Below are 16,835 nucleotides of genomic sequence, written 5' to 3'. Positions count from 1 at the left end.
TCAACAGCTGCAGGTTCTTTTCTAATTAGCTTGCCAGCTGGGCTAACAACGCGCCTAACTGGGCCATAACCCATGCTAAGCCCTGCTGGCAGTCAAAAGAATCGCATAGGCCAGACTTATTGCAGATGGTTCAAACTTTACATTTGGCGCAAATGTGTCAGAAAAGTCAAGCAAGTGGAAAATATTGCATGCCACCGAGTGGCTGGCTCGGTGGAACGACTCGAGACCCATTGCTCAATGTTGCCTGACAGTAATGTGTCAATTCTATAAAGTGGCTCATTAGAGAGGGTAGAACGCGCCGACAGGTGGCGCTGCACTTGCTATTGCTGCTGCAATCGATGCATGTGATGAGCAAATGCGCATTGAGCTGGAACACAGTGGAGCGGCGGGTCGGGGGTCTCTGCGCTATTATGCTAGCCGGGGGGGGCTCAATCAGCAATGCAATGCTGTTTATCACACGCCTGAATGCCAAATTACCAAATGATCGTGATCTTTTGGTTATGGATTGGCATGGCATGGATGCGGATGCAGTGCAACGTGAATTCCTACAACGCATTTAGCTGTGAAATCAAGTGCAGAGCGATTTCCTATTACGAAATGGCCGCAACTTGATGGCTATTTGGTTATTTAATATCTGCCATACTGCCGCAATATGAAATTGCCTGGCAGAGATCTGGTCTGGTTTGGTCTGGTCTGGTCTGGACTGGGTAATCTAGAACCCGGGCAATTGAGCTGGCCAACTGAGCGCTTGTTGTTTTGCGGTTAGCCGCGATATAGATACAGCTACAGCTACAGATACAAACCCATAGATACAGGTAACAAGTATCTGAGAGTGTGCGCCTCACTTGGCTAACTGTAAGTGCAACTGCTGTTGCGTCTATGCAACGTGCGCCAAACTAGTTTTCCCACACTGCCACCAACTGGATATCCATATCTCTCAGATATGTATGTCTATGTATATAAGCCAAATGGAGCAGTCAAAGCCTGGTCAAAAGGTTACCCAAATGACGGCGCACCTCCAATGGCTGTAGAAACGTTCATGTGTGAACGACTGAAAAACACCCTGTACGAGATTGCGAACTTCATCCATTTTTCATCCTAAAGAAGAAGCTATACAACTGCAAAATATATGTACATTAACTTAATTATTAACGAGCCCGAGTTTTGACAATTATAACTGACTATGTTGAAATGTGTTCTCATTTTATTACGATATTAATTATTGGACAGATCAATGTGTAAGGATTGTATCTCTGATGAGGAGATAAATGAGGATTTCTTTAAAATGACATTAAATATTCTATAATTCTTCCTCCTGCCCACCTATAACTAAACACTTCAGAATTGAATAACACGATTTTACAGGGTATACACGTAATGGGAACTGACTCACGGCGCTAAAAGTTCAATTCAACTGGCAAAACTTTGATTTGATTCAATTTGCATTCGTGTATTTTTTTCGCTTTTTTTTTTTTTTTTGGCAATTTATCAACTGCTGCCTGCCAAAATGTCGAAATGTCAAGAGTTGTTTTTCTTACCTCGATTATATGCTCCAGATCTTTGGTATTGTTGCGCTCCTCCTCGGACTCGTCGTCCCAGCGCTTATCCCCCTCCTCAATGCCCTCATCAATGCAGTCATCGTCGTTTTCTGCAATAAGAAATCAAATTGGGATGAATGCAGGAATATCGTCTATCGAGTTATTCATGCTGTGACGAATTTGGTTATCTAAACCTTGGCCTTGACTTTTGCAATATTATTTTAATTTTCCCAAGTAAATAACATTGCAATATACAATATTCAAAGTACGACTCATGATATGGGGGTTCCTAAGTGATTCATTTGGCGATTGTCGCATTTCAAAGCACTTGGTTGAGAGAGGTTTTATTTATGGAAGCTGAGCGATTGACGACATTATTTGTACTTTTTTTATGTGAGTAAATGTTATTATTGTAGTAGCTCTACAAGTACAGATGATGAATCAAGCATTAAGGTCGGCTGAACTCAAAGTATTTGTGCATTCTTAAATGGGTCATAGACATGTGTTTCTTGATTACAAGCTGTTTATTTTTTGAATGATGAAACTAATTTATTTATATTTCCAATATACAAAGATGGTTGCAAAAGAGTTTACAAGGATTTCCCTATATCTATCTATGTATCTAACTTTCATCCCTCGAATCAATTGTCTTTAATCTTTGCTCTTTTATTTTTCCTATATTTTTTCCATAAGCTACATTAACAAATTGAACTGGAGGGCCTTTTATTTAAAATATATGACAAAACTTACCATCTGCTGTCATAAAGTGGAACAGATTTTCAAGTTCCTGCGACATTTGGCATTCTTCGTCCTCTGGAAAATTGTAGTCTAAAGCGGCATAAACAACTTCTGCCAATTCGCTGATAATCTGCAATGAAACAGAAAAAAAGCGAATATTAATATTTATATAGTTCATATAATTTATTACAGACTTTAATTAACACTTGGGTGTGAACTCAAAATAGTTTTTACCAAGTTCAAAGGTTAAGGACGCAGCACACTGCTCAAGAGATCATAAAACTGGATACGCTTTACGCGGTGCGAATGTTATCTACGCTCTGGACCTTTCTATTGCTAGGGTTACTCTGATCAGCAATTTGTCTCTGCCTGTGGGTCTGCCCCAAGGGGGGGTTTCGCTGTCAGTTCATTAAACTGACACTCTAATTGGAGCTGAAGTTGACACTTCGCAGAAACTGAAACAACAACGCGCAAATAAACACTAATTGTTTGTTGTTATTGTCGCTGCTTGGGCGCTACAGTTTTTGCCTGCTGAAGTTCGAGTTCAGGTGCAACAGCAGCAGCAGGCGGCAGCTTCAACTTCAGCTTCAACTTCAACTTCAACTTCAACTTGATGGCAACAAGACACAACAAAGATGACAACATCAAACGCCCAAGTGCAGTGGCAACACGTTGCTATTGTTGTTGCTTGTTTGTTTTAGTTGCTATTGTTCACTTTCACTTTGGTGTTGGGCACTTGCCAAAAGTGTTAAAACACTAAAACTGAAGAAGCCGTTAAATAATAATTTGCAGCTGCCGCCAGATTGCGTTCGTGAACCTCAAAGTTTTAAATTCCCCGCTCCCCACAAAAAAAAAAACAGAAAAATAAAAACTCGATCACCAAAGCTGATCGCCCACGCGAATTGTCTCTTCTCGTTGGCCAAACCTTTCTTTGGATGGAGGGGATTATAAAACACAATCTTGGGTCTCCGGCCTAGGTCTACGTCAGTTGGCATTGTTCCACTTGATTTCGTTATTATTATGAAAATTAAATGATAAAACATTGTGACAGCTGCGCATTCGATGCTACCACCATCAGCTGCCCACAGGGGGACTGACTGGCATTTTCAAAGCTTGACACATGTGGCATGTGGTAACTAATGGCAGCTAAACAGCGGGTAGGGGGCAGCTGGGCGCTTACATCATTCACAAGAAGTGCAGCAGCGACAGCGCATAATTAATGTGAAAAAAATAAACTGATATATTTACAAAGAGCTGCTAAAAGTGTGCATACCCTATTAAACAACGACTTGACATAGTTCGATTTGTTTGCGCGAAAATCAAAATCATTTTCCAAGAACTTTCTTTATGCTCTTGACAAGCGGTTATTTAGCCTAATGAGATTTCCTTTCTTTTGCTTACAGAAATATTTAGAGTGCAATAAAATTTGTAAGTATATTTATAAATAAACATTTTGTATAACACAAAGATACATTGAATTAAAAAATATGTTATTAATAGCAAAATTAATCTATGACGACTGTCGAAAAATACACCAGCTGGTTTATCTATAGTTCCATTGCAACTTTCAAATGATCTACATATAAGTAGATTATTAATATGCGCTGGAATGGATTAGTACATTCTGATCTTTACCCAGGGAAGAACTGGTATTAGGCTATAATGAGTTTGGGTCTTTGTGTCTTTCTCTGGATAATATCGATTAATTTGCACGCATTGAGATAGCCTAGCAAAAGCTTATGGAATGCTTAAGTTGCTCAGATTTGCAAGTGCAAGCTACCTGCTAGCGCCCATTTAAAGCTATTCAAACACAAGCTGCAAGTACCTGCCAGCGGGTTATTCAAACATTGTGACAAACCCGTAATGCCTTTTAGCAAGGCTATAATTATGTGAGGTGCGGACAAAGGAAAGGAAATAAAAAAAAATATATATAACGACCCCGAATCACTTCTAAGGAGGGGCCGTCCATCAGCTGGGCCTGTGAAGTTTCTCATGCAATTAGCAAAGAGGAGAACAACAAACTGGAAGACTGGGAACATGTGCATTGTGCCAGAGATCTTTTTCTAGCTAAAATACCAAAGGGGCTTTTTTTCGTACCTTTTTGCAGCTAGTTTGCATATCTATTAAATAAGTATGTGGAGCGGGTGTATGCTATAGACGCAAACACACCCTCAAGCGACGCGACCCAAAACTACAAATTCGCGTTCTCACCACACTTTAAGTAGTGCTCCGTTCCAATAATATCAAAGTTGAAATCCAAAGCGCAAACATGCAACGCGGCAATTATCAGACCAAGTTTCCAGTTGCCTCAGCACCAACATTTGTTTGGCCAACAACGCGGCCAAAAAGGTTCCCAACACGCCCCAAAATCCAAAATCCAGAGGAGGAGGTATGGGCAGTTACCTTAAAGTGCACAGCGCTGAGGGGTCTGCTCTTTTTGGAGGCCCTCCCGTTCATGTTGTCGTCACCGCCATTTGGCGTGCCGCATGTCAATCTTGTCAGTTTAACCTTTTGAGTGACCTCTATGTTCACTTTTTAGTTCGGCTTGTTGCTATTGTTTTTGTATTTTCTTGTTGCTATTTCGACGATTCTTTGGCTTTGACTGTGCTTTACTTTGTCTTATTTAAGTTTCTTTTATAAACCAACAAAAAAAAAATCAAACCAAGTAGCAAAACCATTTCTGCTGATTCAGTGCCCACAACTAAGGTGGCAAAGGTGACAGGAAGCAAGTGGGCGTGTCTACTATATAGATTACTTTCATGTTTTTACTTTACATTTAGAGTGGGGTAAATGTGTGTAATTAAGGGCTATTAGAAGGGCTTAGAAGGGGTCTGGTATATTAATTGGGGTAGGTTAGTTTCGCTAAAATGTAATAACTCAACAATAAAGCGAGAAACCATGTTCCCAACCATGAATAACGCTCGAAGCTATAAATATACGATATGAGATTAAAATTCCCAACCGGTTAAAGCATACGCGCTCTGATATGCCCTTCGGGTTCTTTATAAGAGCCAAAGAAATAAATGATTTACTTTCCAAAAAGTATTAATATATAAAATAAAACATATTTTTCTAGATTATCAAGATGAAAATCAGTAAAATAAAAGCAAAGCTTAAAATTTAAAATTCCCAAAGGGTTTTCGCGCGCTTATAAGATTCCCAGAATATTCCGATGACGAAAGTTCGACTTCTAGAAAGCTATCCACGCTGTCAACTACTTTTAGATTTATTAACATTATAAATCTGACTTATTTAGTTTTAAGTGTAAGCTCTCAGCGTGTTATCGCGCAGATTGTTATCGCTATTTGCACTGTTGCCAGGTTGGCAGATGTTTTGAGCAGAAGACGCTCTGAAGACGAACAAGTAAAATCTCTGCTTGCCTCAAATGGCTCCGCTCTCGGACTTATCTCAACAGTAGCTGCTCATAAGCTGTCTCAGTGTTTTCCCATTATCAGAGATTGGTGTCTATCTGAAAGCCAGCCGTGGCTCATTCAAAACTCAGTTCATTCATAAGGAAAAAATGTGAAATTATAATTGTTATACACATTTCGTGGTCGTTGTCGTTGTCTCTTTGGCAAGCGCGTCGCAAATCGTGCGAATCTTTTGTTTTATGTATGTACAAACAATAATTTTAGACTTGTAATACCTAAGTAGTTGTACATACCTGAGTACATATAGATATGTGTATATAGAAAATTAACCCAGTTCGCACGTCGATGCCAAAATAAACACACAAAAGCAAACGCAGAAGAAAACAAACTATAAAAAAGGCAAAACCCGCACAGTAAGGTGCATAGCATAGCCATAGATAAGTACCTATAGGCAGACAGACAGCGAGACAGAAAGGCCTAAAGTGCCTAGAGGCGGAGGCAGGGGGTTGGAGTGGAAGTGGGCGTGGGTGCGGTATTGTAAGAGGGCTAATTGCGGGCGTATGCGGCAGAATGTGCAAATAATATTATTTGAAATGCCGCAGTTACAGCTACAGATAGTCAGACAAAAAGGCCACGCACTCATTCACACTCAGATTCACATTCACAAGCACTCACTCACATTCACTTTCACCTGCGGCTGATAAGCTGAGAACCTGTGCATGTTATGGATACGACATGCGGTCCAAAACTCGTACTTCTAGCATGCATCTAAAATTCATAATTTTTGCAACTACATCTATTCCCATACTCGTCCCTCTTATCTGCCGCCCTCTCGCCCTGCGATCTAGCGTCGCGTATTTGGGTCAAACATGCAAACTCATTGAGTCTGAGACTCGCAGACTCGTCGCTGCCAAACTGGAAAAGCGCAAATCTAAAATTGTATAACCTGCTTCGGCAACTGGCGGCATCAACCGCTGCAGCCGTTAGAGATGGGCGCGTGATCGTTATGTGGCAAGTTAACACGTTAAAATATCGATTTCAATTGTGCTAAGAATCCCAATTACTCAATATCTTATTTACCAGTGCGATTTAAACCCCAATTATTTAATTTATTTATATTTTTTCAAACCAATTTCTATAAAAGAAAGTATTTAACTTAACATTAGAGATGAGCGCAGCATAGATATTTCGATAATAATCGGAAAGATATTATTGCAAATATACAAATTCAGATCGTTATAGTAATCGTATAACACAGCTTCTTTTTAAAGAATTCTTTGCTTTCTCATACTTTATTCTATACAAAAGTAATAGTGATCGATTTGAATCGATAATTATCGATTGGAGCACTGAAAATATAACTTACAATTTATCCTAAACGTCAATATGCAAAAAACTCTGACAAGCAGAATATTTAATACAACTTTCATAACAACAAACCAGTCTTAAGCATATGTAAATATTTAGAGAGGCCTCACATTATGCAATTGCTGTAAAGCTTTCAGTAATTTTAACAGTTCTTTCAATTTTAAAATCCAGGCTTAAAATAAAAGTTGAAACTATTTATAAATTACAAAATTTGCATAATTTATGTATGTGCATTAAGTATTCTTAAACAAACGCATCTCTACGAAAAAAGAAAAACCTTGGTTAGCCCCGCCTCGTCCCCCATCGAAGCCTAGTTCTGTTGCGTATCTTTGTATCTGCGGCCATAAATTGCGCCCACTTTGATCTTGCCACATTGAATGTAAAGTGCTTAATGGCCAAGTGGTAGGAACCTTTGTGTGGCATTAAATTGCATTGCAATTTACAAAAACAAAACCCAGACGATGGCAAATAATGAAAAAAAAAAACATATATATAATTAAGTTTTACACGTTAGGTTACTATAAAAAAATATATTTCAATTTATTATTTTCACTTAACGGCTACTTTTGTTGAGTACATTCAGATTTGCTTCCCGAATATGAACTGATTTATCTAACTGTTGCGGTCGCTTAGCAAACTTCGCTTTGAGAGAGTTTGAGTCAAAATTGAGTGAAGTTTGAGCTGCGTCAGCAATTATGCGTGGGATAGTACTCTGATGGGAACATTGACAGTGGCGTGATATTTAGGGTGAATTGTTTATGTCTACCAAAGGGGGACAGTTTGATCTTGACCAATGTCGATGTTATCACCAGGCTCTTTGTTTACAATATTAGAAATGTTTATAATTGTGCTTATGCTTATGTGCTAAGTTATGTTAAAGGGTGGGTGCGACTATGGATATGTCACTCCCCCAACCATTAGAAAAGTGCCTGTCCTCAGGTGTTTAAGTTTGGATATAGTGTAACATTTTCTTCTTTTAGAATTGGTATATCTCCTATTATTGTAGGTGTTTCTTCTACTTTGGGTTTTTTATATTTTATAATTAATTTCTTAGGTATGCTTTTGAACTTATATGTCAAATACAGTGTTAAACTTATTAATATGATTACAAATATGGTTATTGTAATTATCTGGAATACATTGTTAAATTTTGTATGTGCATTTATAATTTGTTTCGTTTGTACAAACGAAAGTGGTTCTAATTTTATAACATCATTGCTTACGTAAATGCTTTGAGTATAATCTAACATATTGTTTGAAATTGAAATTTCATTAATTTGCAATGAACAATTAAAGATTTTTATTATATTGTTTCCTTCTATTGTTATTTCGTTATTTATACAATTATGGTTTAATATAGTTTTTGGTAAATTCCAAGTTAAAATTATATTTGGTTCTATGTAGTTGATTTGAAAATTTTGCAAAATTTTAGTATAACTACATTCTGATGTTATTTGGTTTAAAATTCCTGTTAAACATTCATTATTAATTAATTTTTTTGTTTCTCTGCTATAAACTTTTTTATCTTGGGTAAAATATTTTTCATGAGCTATTTCTGTCAAAATATTATTATTTTCATCCGGGTATGGAATTATTTCGAATACCGGGCTTTTTATTATTTCTCGAGGAATATGGGATATTATCAGTATTTCGTTTGTATCTGATTTAAACCAAGTGGAAGTTTTTGTATTCAACAATTTCTCAGAATTAACATGCAACAAATAGTCATGTTTTAGTAATTTTGGGTTAAAAATTCCTAATCTTGTGAGCTGCATTCCCATCTCAATGTCTTCTATATATTCTGTAAAGTGTTGTAAGTTAAATATAAGGATATCTAATTTCTTTCCTTTTTGTTTCTCTTGATCTAGTTCGTTCATGATTTCTATTCCTTTGTTTATAGCTTCTATTATGTAATTTAATTCGTTAACCTGAACGCTGTTTTCTGCTAAGTTGCTTATTTTTTGTTCAATTTCTGCTTTGTCTTCTTGATTTAATGTTCCAAATAAGTATTTATATGCTGTTCCTACTATGTTAACTAAACCTCTTTTGCTACGTTTGGCTATTTTTAAGCCGTTTATTTCTCTGTTTAATTTTTCTACTAGGTATTCGATTTGTATAAGGTTATTGAATTCTTTACTTTGTTCAATTAAATTGTTAAAAGTTTCTTCGGTTTTTGTTGAGGTTATTTATTAGTTTTTCTTTATTAGCTTGAGTGTCATACTCTGGTGTACCTGCATATATGAATATGTCCGCTGGTGTTCTGTTAGTCGTTTTGTGCTTTGTTTTATGATTGTACGTGTAGAGTATAGTTTCAAATTTTGTAAGTTTATTTTCGACGTCTGAGTCGCTGTTAATGATTCTTAGTTTTTCGTTAACTGTCTTATGAAATCGTTCTACGTCGGATATACCGTTTTTACTAGTGGTTATATTAATATTTACTGCTTCTGATTTTAGCCATAATTGTAAAGCTGTGCACATAAAAGCTGAGTCTTTGTCTGCCTTTATTTCGATGGGTTTACCCATTTGGTTGAACACTTGTAATATAGCTCGTTTGGTTTCTAGCCAGTCTCTACTTTTTATTTCTATTAATGATGCAAATTTTGAATAGATATCAATGCAAGATAAAAATTGTTTATCTCCTACTATGTAAAAATCCATTACATATTTTTCTCGGATATTAGCGATTTCCGGAGTTATTTCGAAAGTTAATTTTGTATCTCTGTGTTCTGTTTTTGCGATGTTGCAAATCTCACATTCATTTATTAGATTTTGAATTAGATTTTGATAATCTGGGAAATAGTGGGTTTCTTTGAACCAATTGATAGTTTTTTCAATTCCTGGATGTAATAATTCTTTGTGCTTTTTTAATATTAATTCTTTGAATTCTGCGTATGTTTGAAGGTCTATTAATTTTGTACTAGTTTTCATTGCCTTTGTTGAATTATTCGGACTTATTATTTCTAAGTAGGCTTCTTGAAAAATTGGAAAATCTGCTTCGTTGTGGAAGTATAGCACACTTTTCTTTGTGCATAAGTATTCTTTTATTAATTCTTTGGCATGCGTATTAGTCATGTCTTTGTACGTAATTTTTATGTTGGTTTTGTGAAAGTAATTCGTAACTTTTGTTTCGTTCTCGGTTCCTTTTTCAAATTCTATTTGTCGATTATAATAATTAAGTGGTCTTTCTGTGATTTGTAAATGGTTACTGTTGTCTTCTTGAGCACTATGTATTGTTGCTCTTGTGCTAATTGTATCTTCGCCTAAGAAGTTTTCGTTTAATTGAATTCTGGACAGAGCATCTGCCACATAATTTTCTTTTCCTGGGACGTATTTAATTTGGAAATCAAACTCATTTAGCTTGATCTTCCACCTTTGTAATTTCATGTTAGGTTCTTTCATATTATTTAACCAGACGAGTGGTCTGTGATCACTAAGGATTTGAAATTGTCGACCAAAGAGATAGGACCTAAAGTATTTAGTGGCCCAAACGATTGCTAATAATTCTTTTTCAATCGTTGAATAATTTAACTCATGCTCGTTGAGAGTTCTACTTGCATAGCATATAGGCTTATGCTCTTGCGAAAGGACGGCCCCTATTGCCATATTACTCGCGTCTGTAGTTAATGAAAATGGTTTTTCGAAGTTAGGGTATATTAAAATTGGGTCGGATGTTATGAGTACTTTTAGCTTTTCAAACGCTAGCTCGTAGTCTCTGTCTTTTATATTGATTTTTGCTCCCTTTTTTAATTTAAGTGTTAATGGTTTTACTATATTAGCGAAATTTGGTATAAATTTCCTATAGAAACCACATAATCCTAGAAATGATTTAATTTCTTTTGGGGTTTTTGGAATTGGGAATTTGACAATTGCTTGTATCTTGTTGGGATTTGGTTTTATACCCTCAGTTGTGATGATGTGACCGAGAAATTCAGTTTCTTTTCTCATAAACTCGCATTTATCCAACTGTAGTTTTAAGTTAGCTTCTCTAAGCTTCTTAAATACCTTTTGTAGCGACAAAATGTGTTCCTCCAATGAAGTGGAAAAAATAATAATGTCGTCTAAGTAGACCAGACAATCTTTAAAAATTAAATCTTCTAAGAGATTGTTCATACAACGTTGGAACGTTGCAGGTGCATTCTTAAGACCAAATGGCATGCGAGTGTACTCGTAATGGCCATGTTTAGTCGAAAATGCGGTCTTGGGTATTGAACCAGGATCCATTTGGATTTGGTGGAAGCCTTTGGCTAGATCAATGGTTGTGAAATATTGACATTTTCCAAGTTTGTCTAATATTTCATCCATGATCGGGATAGGGTATTTATCATTAATAGTTAGTTCATTGAGATTGCGGTAATCTATGACTAACCGGAATTTTTGCTTTCCAGATGCATCGTTTTTCTTTGGAACGATTATTACTGGTGAGCAGTAAGGGGATTTGGATTTACGTATGATATTTTGTTTTATCATATCGCTTATTTGTTTATTTACTTCCTCATCGTATATTTGAGGATATTTGTATGGACGCTTGTAAATTGGGTCCTCATGTTTCGTTAGAATTTTGTGTTTAATTGTACTAGTGAAAGTCAAATTGTCACCTTCATGGTACTGGATATCACGAAATTCATGTAAAACTTTTTTTATTTTTTCTTTTTCTTCTGAGTTTAGGTGCTCTAGCCTAAACTCATTGTTTTCTATTAATTCATTATTAATAGCGAAGTTAAATGGTCTGTCCTCTGTTGAGGGTGGATCAAGGCACTCTTGTGCGGTCATGTCCTCTTCGACCTCTTCGTCATTATATCTAAAACAAAAGTTAAATTCTCCTAAGGTTACGGATCCTTGTGCATAGTCTATTTTTGCTTGACATGCCTCAAGGTATTCTCTCCCAATCAGAACATCATAATGCTCTGAGAAGTCGTGAATATAGAATTTTTGTTTGCTCGGACAAATTTTGCTTGCTCCTAATCGTATACTTTGTTTTAATTCAATAACACCATTTATGGTGTGAACCTTTAATGTTTCGTTGTAAACTGGAAAATTTAAGCGGTTTGTTTTCATTAGATTTATGGTTGAACCTGTGTCGATGACACATTTTAGAACTTCGTCATTCATAATCAATTTTATGAATGGATTTCTTCTGTTTGTTCCGAGGCTTGCTGATGAAAATTTTCGGATGTATCCATTTTCATCTGCCCACTGTTACTATCTCTTTGACGTTTAGTCGGAGGGTTTGGTGCATTCAAGCGTGAATGGGACTGATTTTGGTAGTTTAAGGGATTTTGGTATCTACCTTGACTTAATTTCTGTTGGAACTCGTGGTGAGCTTTCTGATTGTCTTCGGACTTATTATGCTGTTTATTTTGTGCGTGATAACTCTGATTCGTGTTGGAATAGCCACTTGAAATGGTGGTTGGGTTAGCATTTTGCTGATAATTTCCCATGTTCCTACGATTGTTATTTGGATTTCCCTGAACATTATTATTTTTAGGTTTTTCAGTAACGCTATTTTCATATAATCCCTCTCTTTGAGCTACTTGCTTTAGTTTTTGTGTCGACGTAATGTCGTGTCTGGCTAACATCATGAAAAGCCTATCTGGTAATTTTTTTGTAATAACATCTTTGATTGTGTTATTCATAGCATTTGTATAAAGGGTTGTATTGCTAGGTATATTTTCTAGTGCTAACTTATTTAAAATAACAAAAGATTTATTCTCGAGCTCCTCGATGAACTTACGGACGTTTCCTTGGTAATTCGTGTTGTATAAGCGTCGAAGGAGTTCTTCAAATGGTGTCTGCACTTTGTATTCTTCAATCAATGCGTTTCTCAGCTCCTGCCAAGTGTTGGCTGCTGTCCTTTGTGATATTCTCTGAGCATCTCCTGTGACTTGCAATTCGATGGCTCCGTATAAGATGCTATGTTGTCTAACATCTCGGGTTGGATACAGGTGTAGGATGTAATCTATCCTTTTAATGAAGGCGTTTAGTTGATCCGTTGATCCGTCAAAGCTTGGCACCTGTCTAAGTTGTGAAAGGGCCTGGTTGAGGTGTTGTTCTGATAATTCCATTGTCATCTTGGTGTAATACACTTTTTTTTGAATAGTTTTGAGTTTGTAGGTTTGAACTTTATTGTTCTTTGATTTTGCACTTTTATTTTAAGTTAAAGTTTGTGATGGATTATTGTGCAAATGTTTTTTTTTTTTTTGTGTGTGTGTCTTAAAAAGACTCAGTAATAACGTATTGCAGGGATCAAACGATATGCAAAGCCAGTCGTTATTAACTGTAGTAGCTTTATTGCCCAAAGGGTCAATATTATTAAGCTACTAATGACCCGAAGGTTCTTGTGCGGATACGTATTCGAGAAAATTTTTATTACACTCCGACAACACTTTCGGTCGCGATTGTGCGTTAGATCTGGGAATTAATTATCCTTTAGCGATCTTTAATTTTTCCCGACGTATCCTACCGGCTGCGCCAATTAAGTTTTACACGTTAGGTTACTATAAAAAAATATATTTCAATTTATTATTTTCACTTAACGGCTACTTTTGTTGAGTACATTCAGATTTGCTTCCCGAATATGAACTGATTTATCTAACTGTTGCGGTCGCTTAGCAAACTTCGCTTTGAGAGAGTTTGAGTCAAAATTGAGTGAAGTTTGAGCTGCGTCAGCAATTATGCGTGGGATAGTACTCTGATGGGAACATTGACAGTGGCGTGATATTTAGGGTGAATTGTTTATGTCTACCAAAGGGGGACAGTTTGATCTTGACCAATGTCGATGTTATCACCAGGCTCTTTGTTTACAATATTAGAAATGTTTATAATTGTGCTTATGCTTATGTGCTAAGTTATGTTAAAGGGTGGGTGCGACTATGGATATGTCACTATATATATATATATTTTTTTTTTCCAGTTGCAGTGCAAATGCGAATAGAGCATGTTTCTGTTTTTCCTACATCTACCTGTGAGACTCCGGAGTATCTCGCTCTGCTCGTTCTTCACGTTCTTTTGGGCTCCCCAGAGATTTTAATCGTTGTCGCCGAGCGCCTTGTCAACATTTCAACGTTTTGCTGCTGCTTTACATTGGCGTCGCATTTCTATACCCTGGAAACTGGGCAAAACGGGCGGGCATAATATTTGCAAATGCATGCAAGGGCTAGAAGAAGGCAGTTTCAATGCCTTTAATGAGTGCTTGTTGAAGCTCTTGATTTACTTAAAAATGTCACTCGATCTGTTCTCAGTTCTCTAGAGATTTCAGGAGCTGCATTCTACAAGTTGGGTGTGCAAAGAACATTTTAAATAGGAAGTTTTAAGCTTATGTTAAAATATCAAAATCGCATAACCATAATTAAGTTTTCATTAGCTGTGAATGATTGACATATGTTTAAGAAATTGGTTTCGTAATTTAAACAACATTTTAAAATGTAACCTCTGAATTCAAATCAAATATTCCATGCATCAATATTGGACTTTGAGAACTTTGCATGTGCTGAATATGTTTTTTGTTTTGTTGACAATTAAATCTTACTAATTATTAAACACTTATTTGTTATTTAATAACACTTCTCCTTAAGCCAAACATTTCATAGCCATTCTGTCAGGCTTAAGCAAAAATAACACCGCCCTCAGCCCAATCGCAAGTTACGCCTATTTGGCAGTTAGTATTTAATTAACAGGGACCTTGGATTTTTTTATACCCTGCACTAATAAGATATAATTGAAAAGGGTATAATAATATGCTGCCAATGCCAATTGTTGAGGATACATAAAGGATATCCCATTTGGTCAATTGATTACAAAATAGTTGAAATTGCATATAACCGAATGTAGGAAAAGGTTGTTCACAAATCGCAAAACCTCCTTTCCTATCTCGAAAAAATGAAAATTCACGGGCTCGAGGCAATGGCTGGATTTTTTTAATTTATAAGCAAAACAAATGTCAGCAAAAAATGCCCTTATGTAAAGTGCAATTTTTTCTTCATTTTTTTATAAGCATGTTGAGAATTGAAGCATCTGGAAGATGATTATAGCTTATACCTACTCAAAGCGCACTCAATAAGCAGAATGCACTCCTTGGAATTATATAAAAGGTTGAACATTTAACGCGAATTAGCAGTTTTAGTTCACGTTTCAAGAGGTCAACAAGCGTTGGTTACAAGTGTCACATAATGATATTCAAATATTTGAGAGAGCCATCTATGGGAGATTTGTTTCCCGGTCGAGATGCGTTCAAGTATTTGGAAAGGGGCATGAAATGCGTAGGTTGGATGCCACCTGAAAGGAGCAATCGTTTTTACTGCATCTACATTATCTGGGCGCTATATGTACATACGACTGCAGAGATCTACCTGCCAATTGTGTTTATATCGGGCTATTTTATCGATTTAAATCGATATACACCAGAGGAATTTCTATCCTCAGTGCAGGCCTTTTTTAATGTACTCAGCCTCATCTTTAAGGTTGCAATTATTTTTCCCAACATGTGGCGTTTTCAAAGAGCTAAGGAACTACTGGATAATCTGGATGAAGGATGTATTATATATGAGCATCGTGTCGAAATACATCGCTGTGTTGTCCGCTGCAATTTTGTCTTTATGATGTATCAAACGGCCTACACGGTATATGCTACAATGAACTTTTTGCTATCCGCACTCACGGGAACAACACCGTGGGTATCCTACAATCCGTTTGTGGATTTTCGAGAAAGTAAGAAAAGTCTCTGGATAGCGGCCACATACGAGTATGTTGTAGGCTCGAGTGCCGTCTATGCAGATCAAATGGCCGACGTCTATCCGGTTATATTTGGCTTGATTTTGCGAACCCATATAGAATTGTTGACGCGGCGCGTCCAAAGACTACGCACAGATCCCGCTAAAACGGAGAGGCAGAGCTATGAGGAACTGGTTAACTGCATTAAGGATCACAAACTTGTGCTACAGTAAGTCAGAATCATTAAAGGTTATTAAAAGAACTAAGAACTTAAGTTTTCAGATGTTGTGAGCTTTTTCGACCTGTCATATCTCGCACCCTATTCGCCCAGTTGTTGGTAATTGGCCTGGGTCTGGGCCTGTCGCTAATGCATCTATTATTTTTTTCATCCCTGTTGACGGGCCTGTCCACAGGTCTATTTATTATTGTCTTACTGATTCAGACATTTCCCTTTTGTTATGTCTGCGAGTTAATCAATGACGATTGCTACAATTTGAACTTGGCCATATTTTATTCAGAATGGATCGGTGCAAGTCGACGCTATAAATCGACGTTGTTCTTCTTCTTGCAAGCAGCTCAGAAGTCGATTAGCTTTATTGCCGGCGGCATGTTTCCTATCAACATGAAAACCAATATAACGGTAATTCAATGATAATGCTGTAAGATCTAAAAATCATACTATTTTTATTTTATTCTACAGTTTGCCAAGTTTGCATTTTCGGTTGTCGCTGTCGTCAAGCAAATGAATCTTGTGGAAAAATTTAAGTTAAACTAAAAAGTTTTCGATTCGAACTAGTTAAAAACACAACATAAAGTATGCATTACTTTTTCACATATCTAGTCACTGTTTACAAATTGTTTAAACAATTTTAATTATATAATAAAAGTCGCTTTGCACTGATACAGGGTATTGCCTAGCTAATCAATTGCAAGTTAAATATTGCTAGTTTGTTTTGCTCTAGTGTGCTCTGCATGGGCCAACATTGATCACGACTGACCAGATAGACAGCACAGACCTGTGCACCGACCGTCTACAAGTTCGAGTCCAAGTCAAGTTGAGAGCTACTTGGCGCTGCTGGTCGGTGGCTGCTGCTGCGGCTGCGGCTGCTGCTGT

General features: G+C 36.8%; 2 protein-coding genes across 4 annotated transcripts in view; one reads left to right on the top strand and one right to left on the bottom strand.

Moving 5' to 3' along the window:
- The window catches only part of spir (spire type actin nucleation factor), a 62,605-nt gene that overhangs the window by 20,625 nt on the left and 25,145 nt on the right, over positions 1-16,835 (bottom strand). For all 3 annotated transcript variants that reach the window (XM_070209084.1, XM_002052108.4, XM_015173269.3), the window contains exons 3-4: positions 2,289-2,406; positions 1,539-1,648 (exon numbers count right to left, since the gene is read on the bottom strand). In XM_070209084.1, the coding sequence (XP_070065185.1) occupies positions 1,539-1,648; positions 2,289-2,406 (228 nt within the window). The remainder of the gene's footprint in view (positions 1-1,538; positions 1,649-2,288; positions 2,407-16,835) is intronic.
- On the top strand, positions 15,116-16,638 carry LOC116651590 (odorant receptor 42b-like). The gene is made up of 3 exons (XM_032438297.2): positions 15,116-15,950; positions 16,004-16,361; positions 16,422-16,638. The coding sequence occupies exons 1-3, from the start codon at positions 15,181-15,183 to the stop codon at positions 16,494-16,496; spliced, it is 1,203 nt and encodes a 400-aa protein (XP_032294188.1). The 5' UTR covers positions 15,116-15,180; the 3' UTR covers positions 16,497-16,638.

The sequence above is a fragment of the Drosophila virilis genome, chromosome 4, assembly GCF_030788295.1.
Source record: "Drosophila virilis strain 15010-1051.87 chromosome 4, Dvir_AGI_RSII-ME, whole genome shotgun sequence".
NCBI classification, from domain to species: domain Eukaryota; kingdom Metazoa; phylum Arthropoda; class Insecta; order Diptera; family Drosophilidae; genus Drosophila; species Drosophila virilis.
The sequence above is the reverse complement of the archived record's forward strand: the minus strand, read 5'-3'. Positions and strand labels throughout refer to the sequence as shown.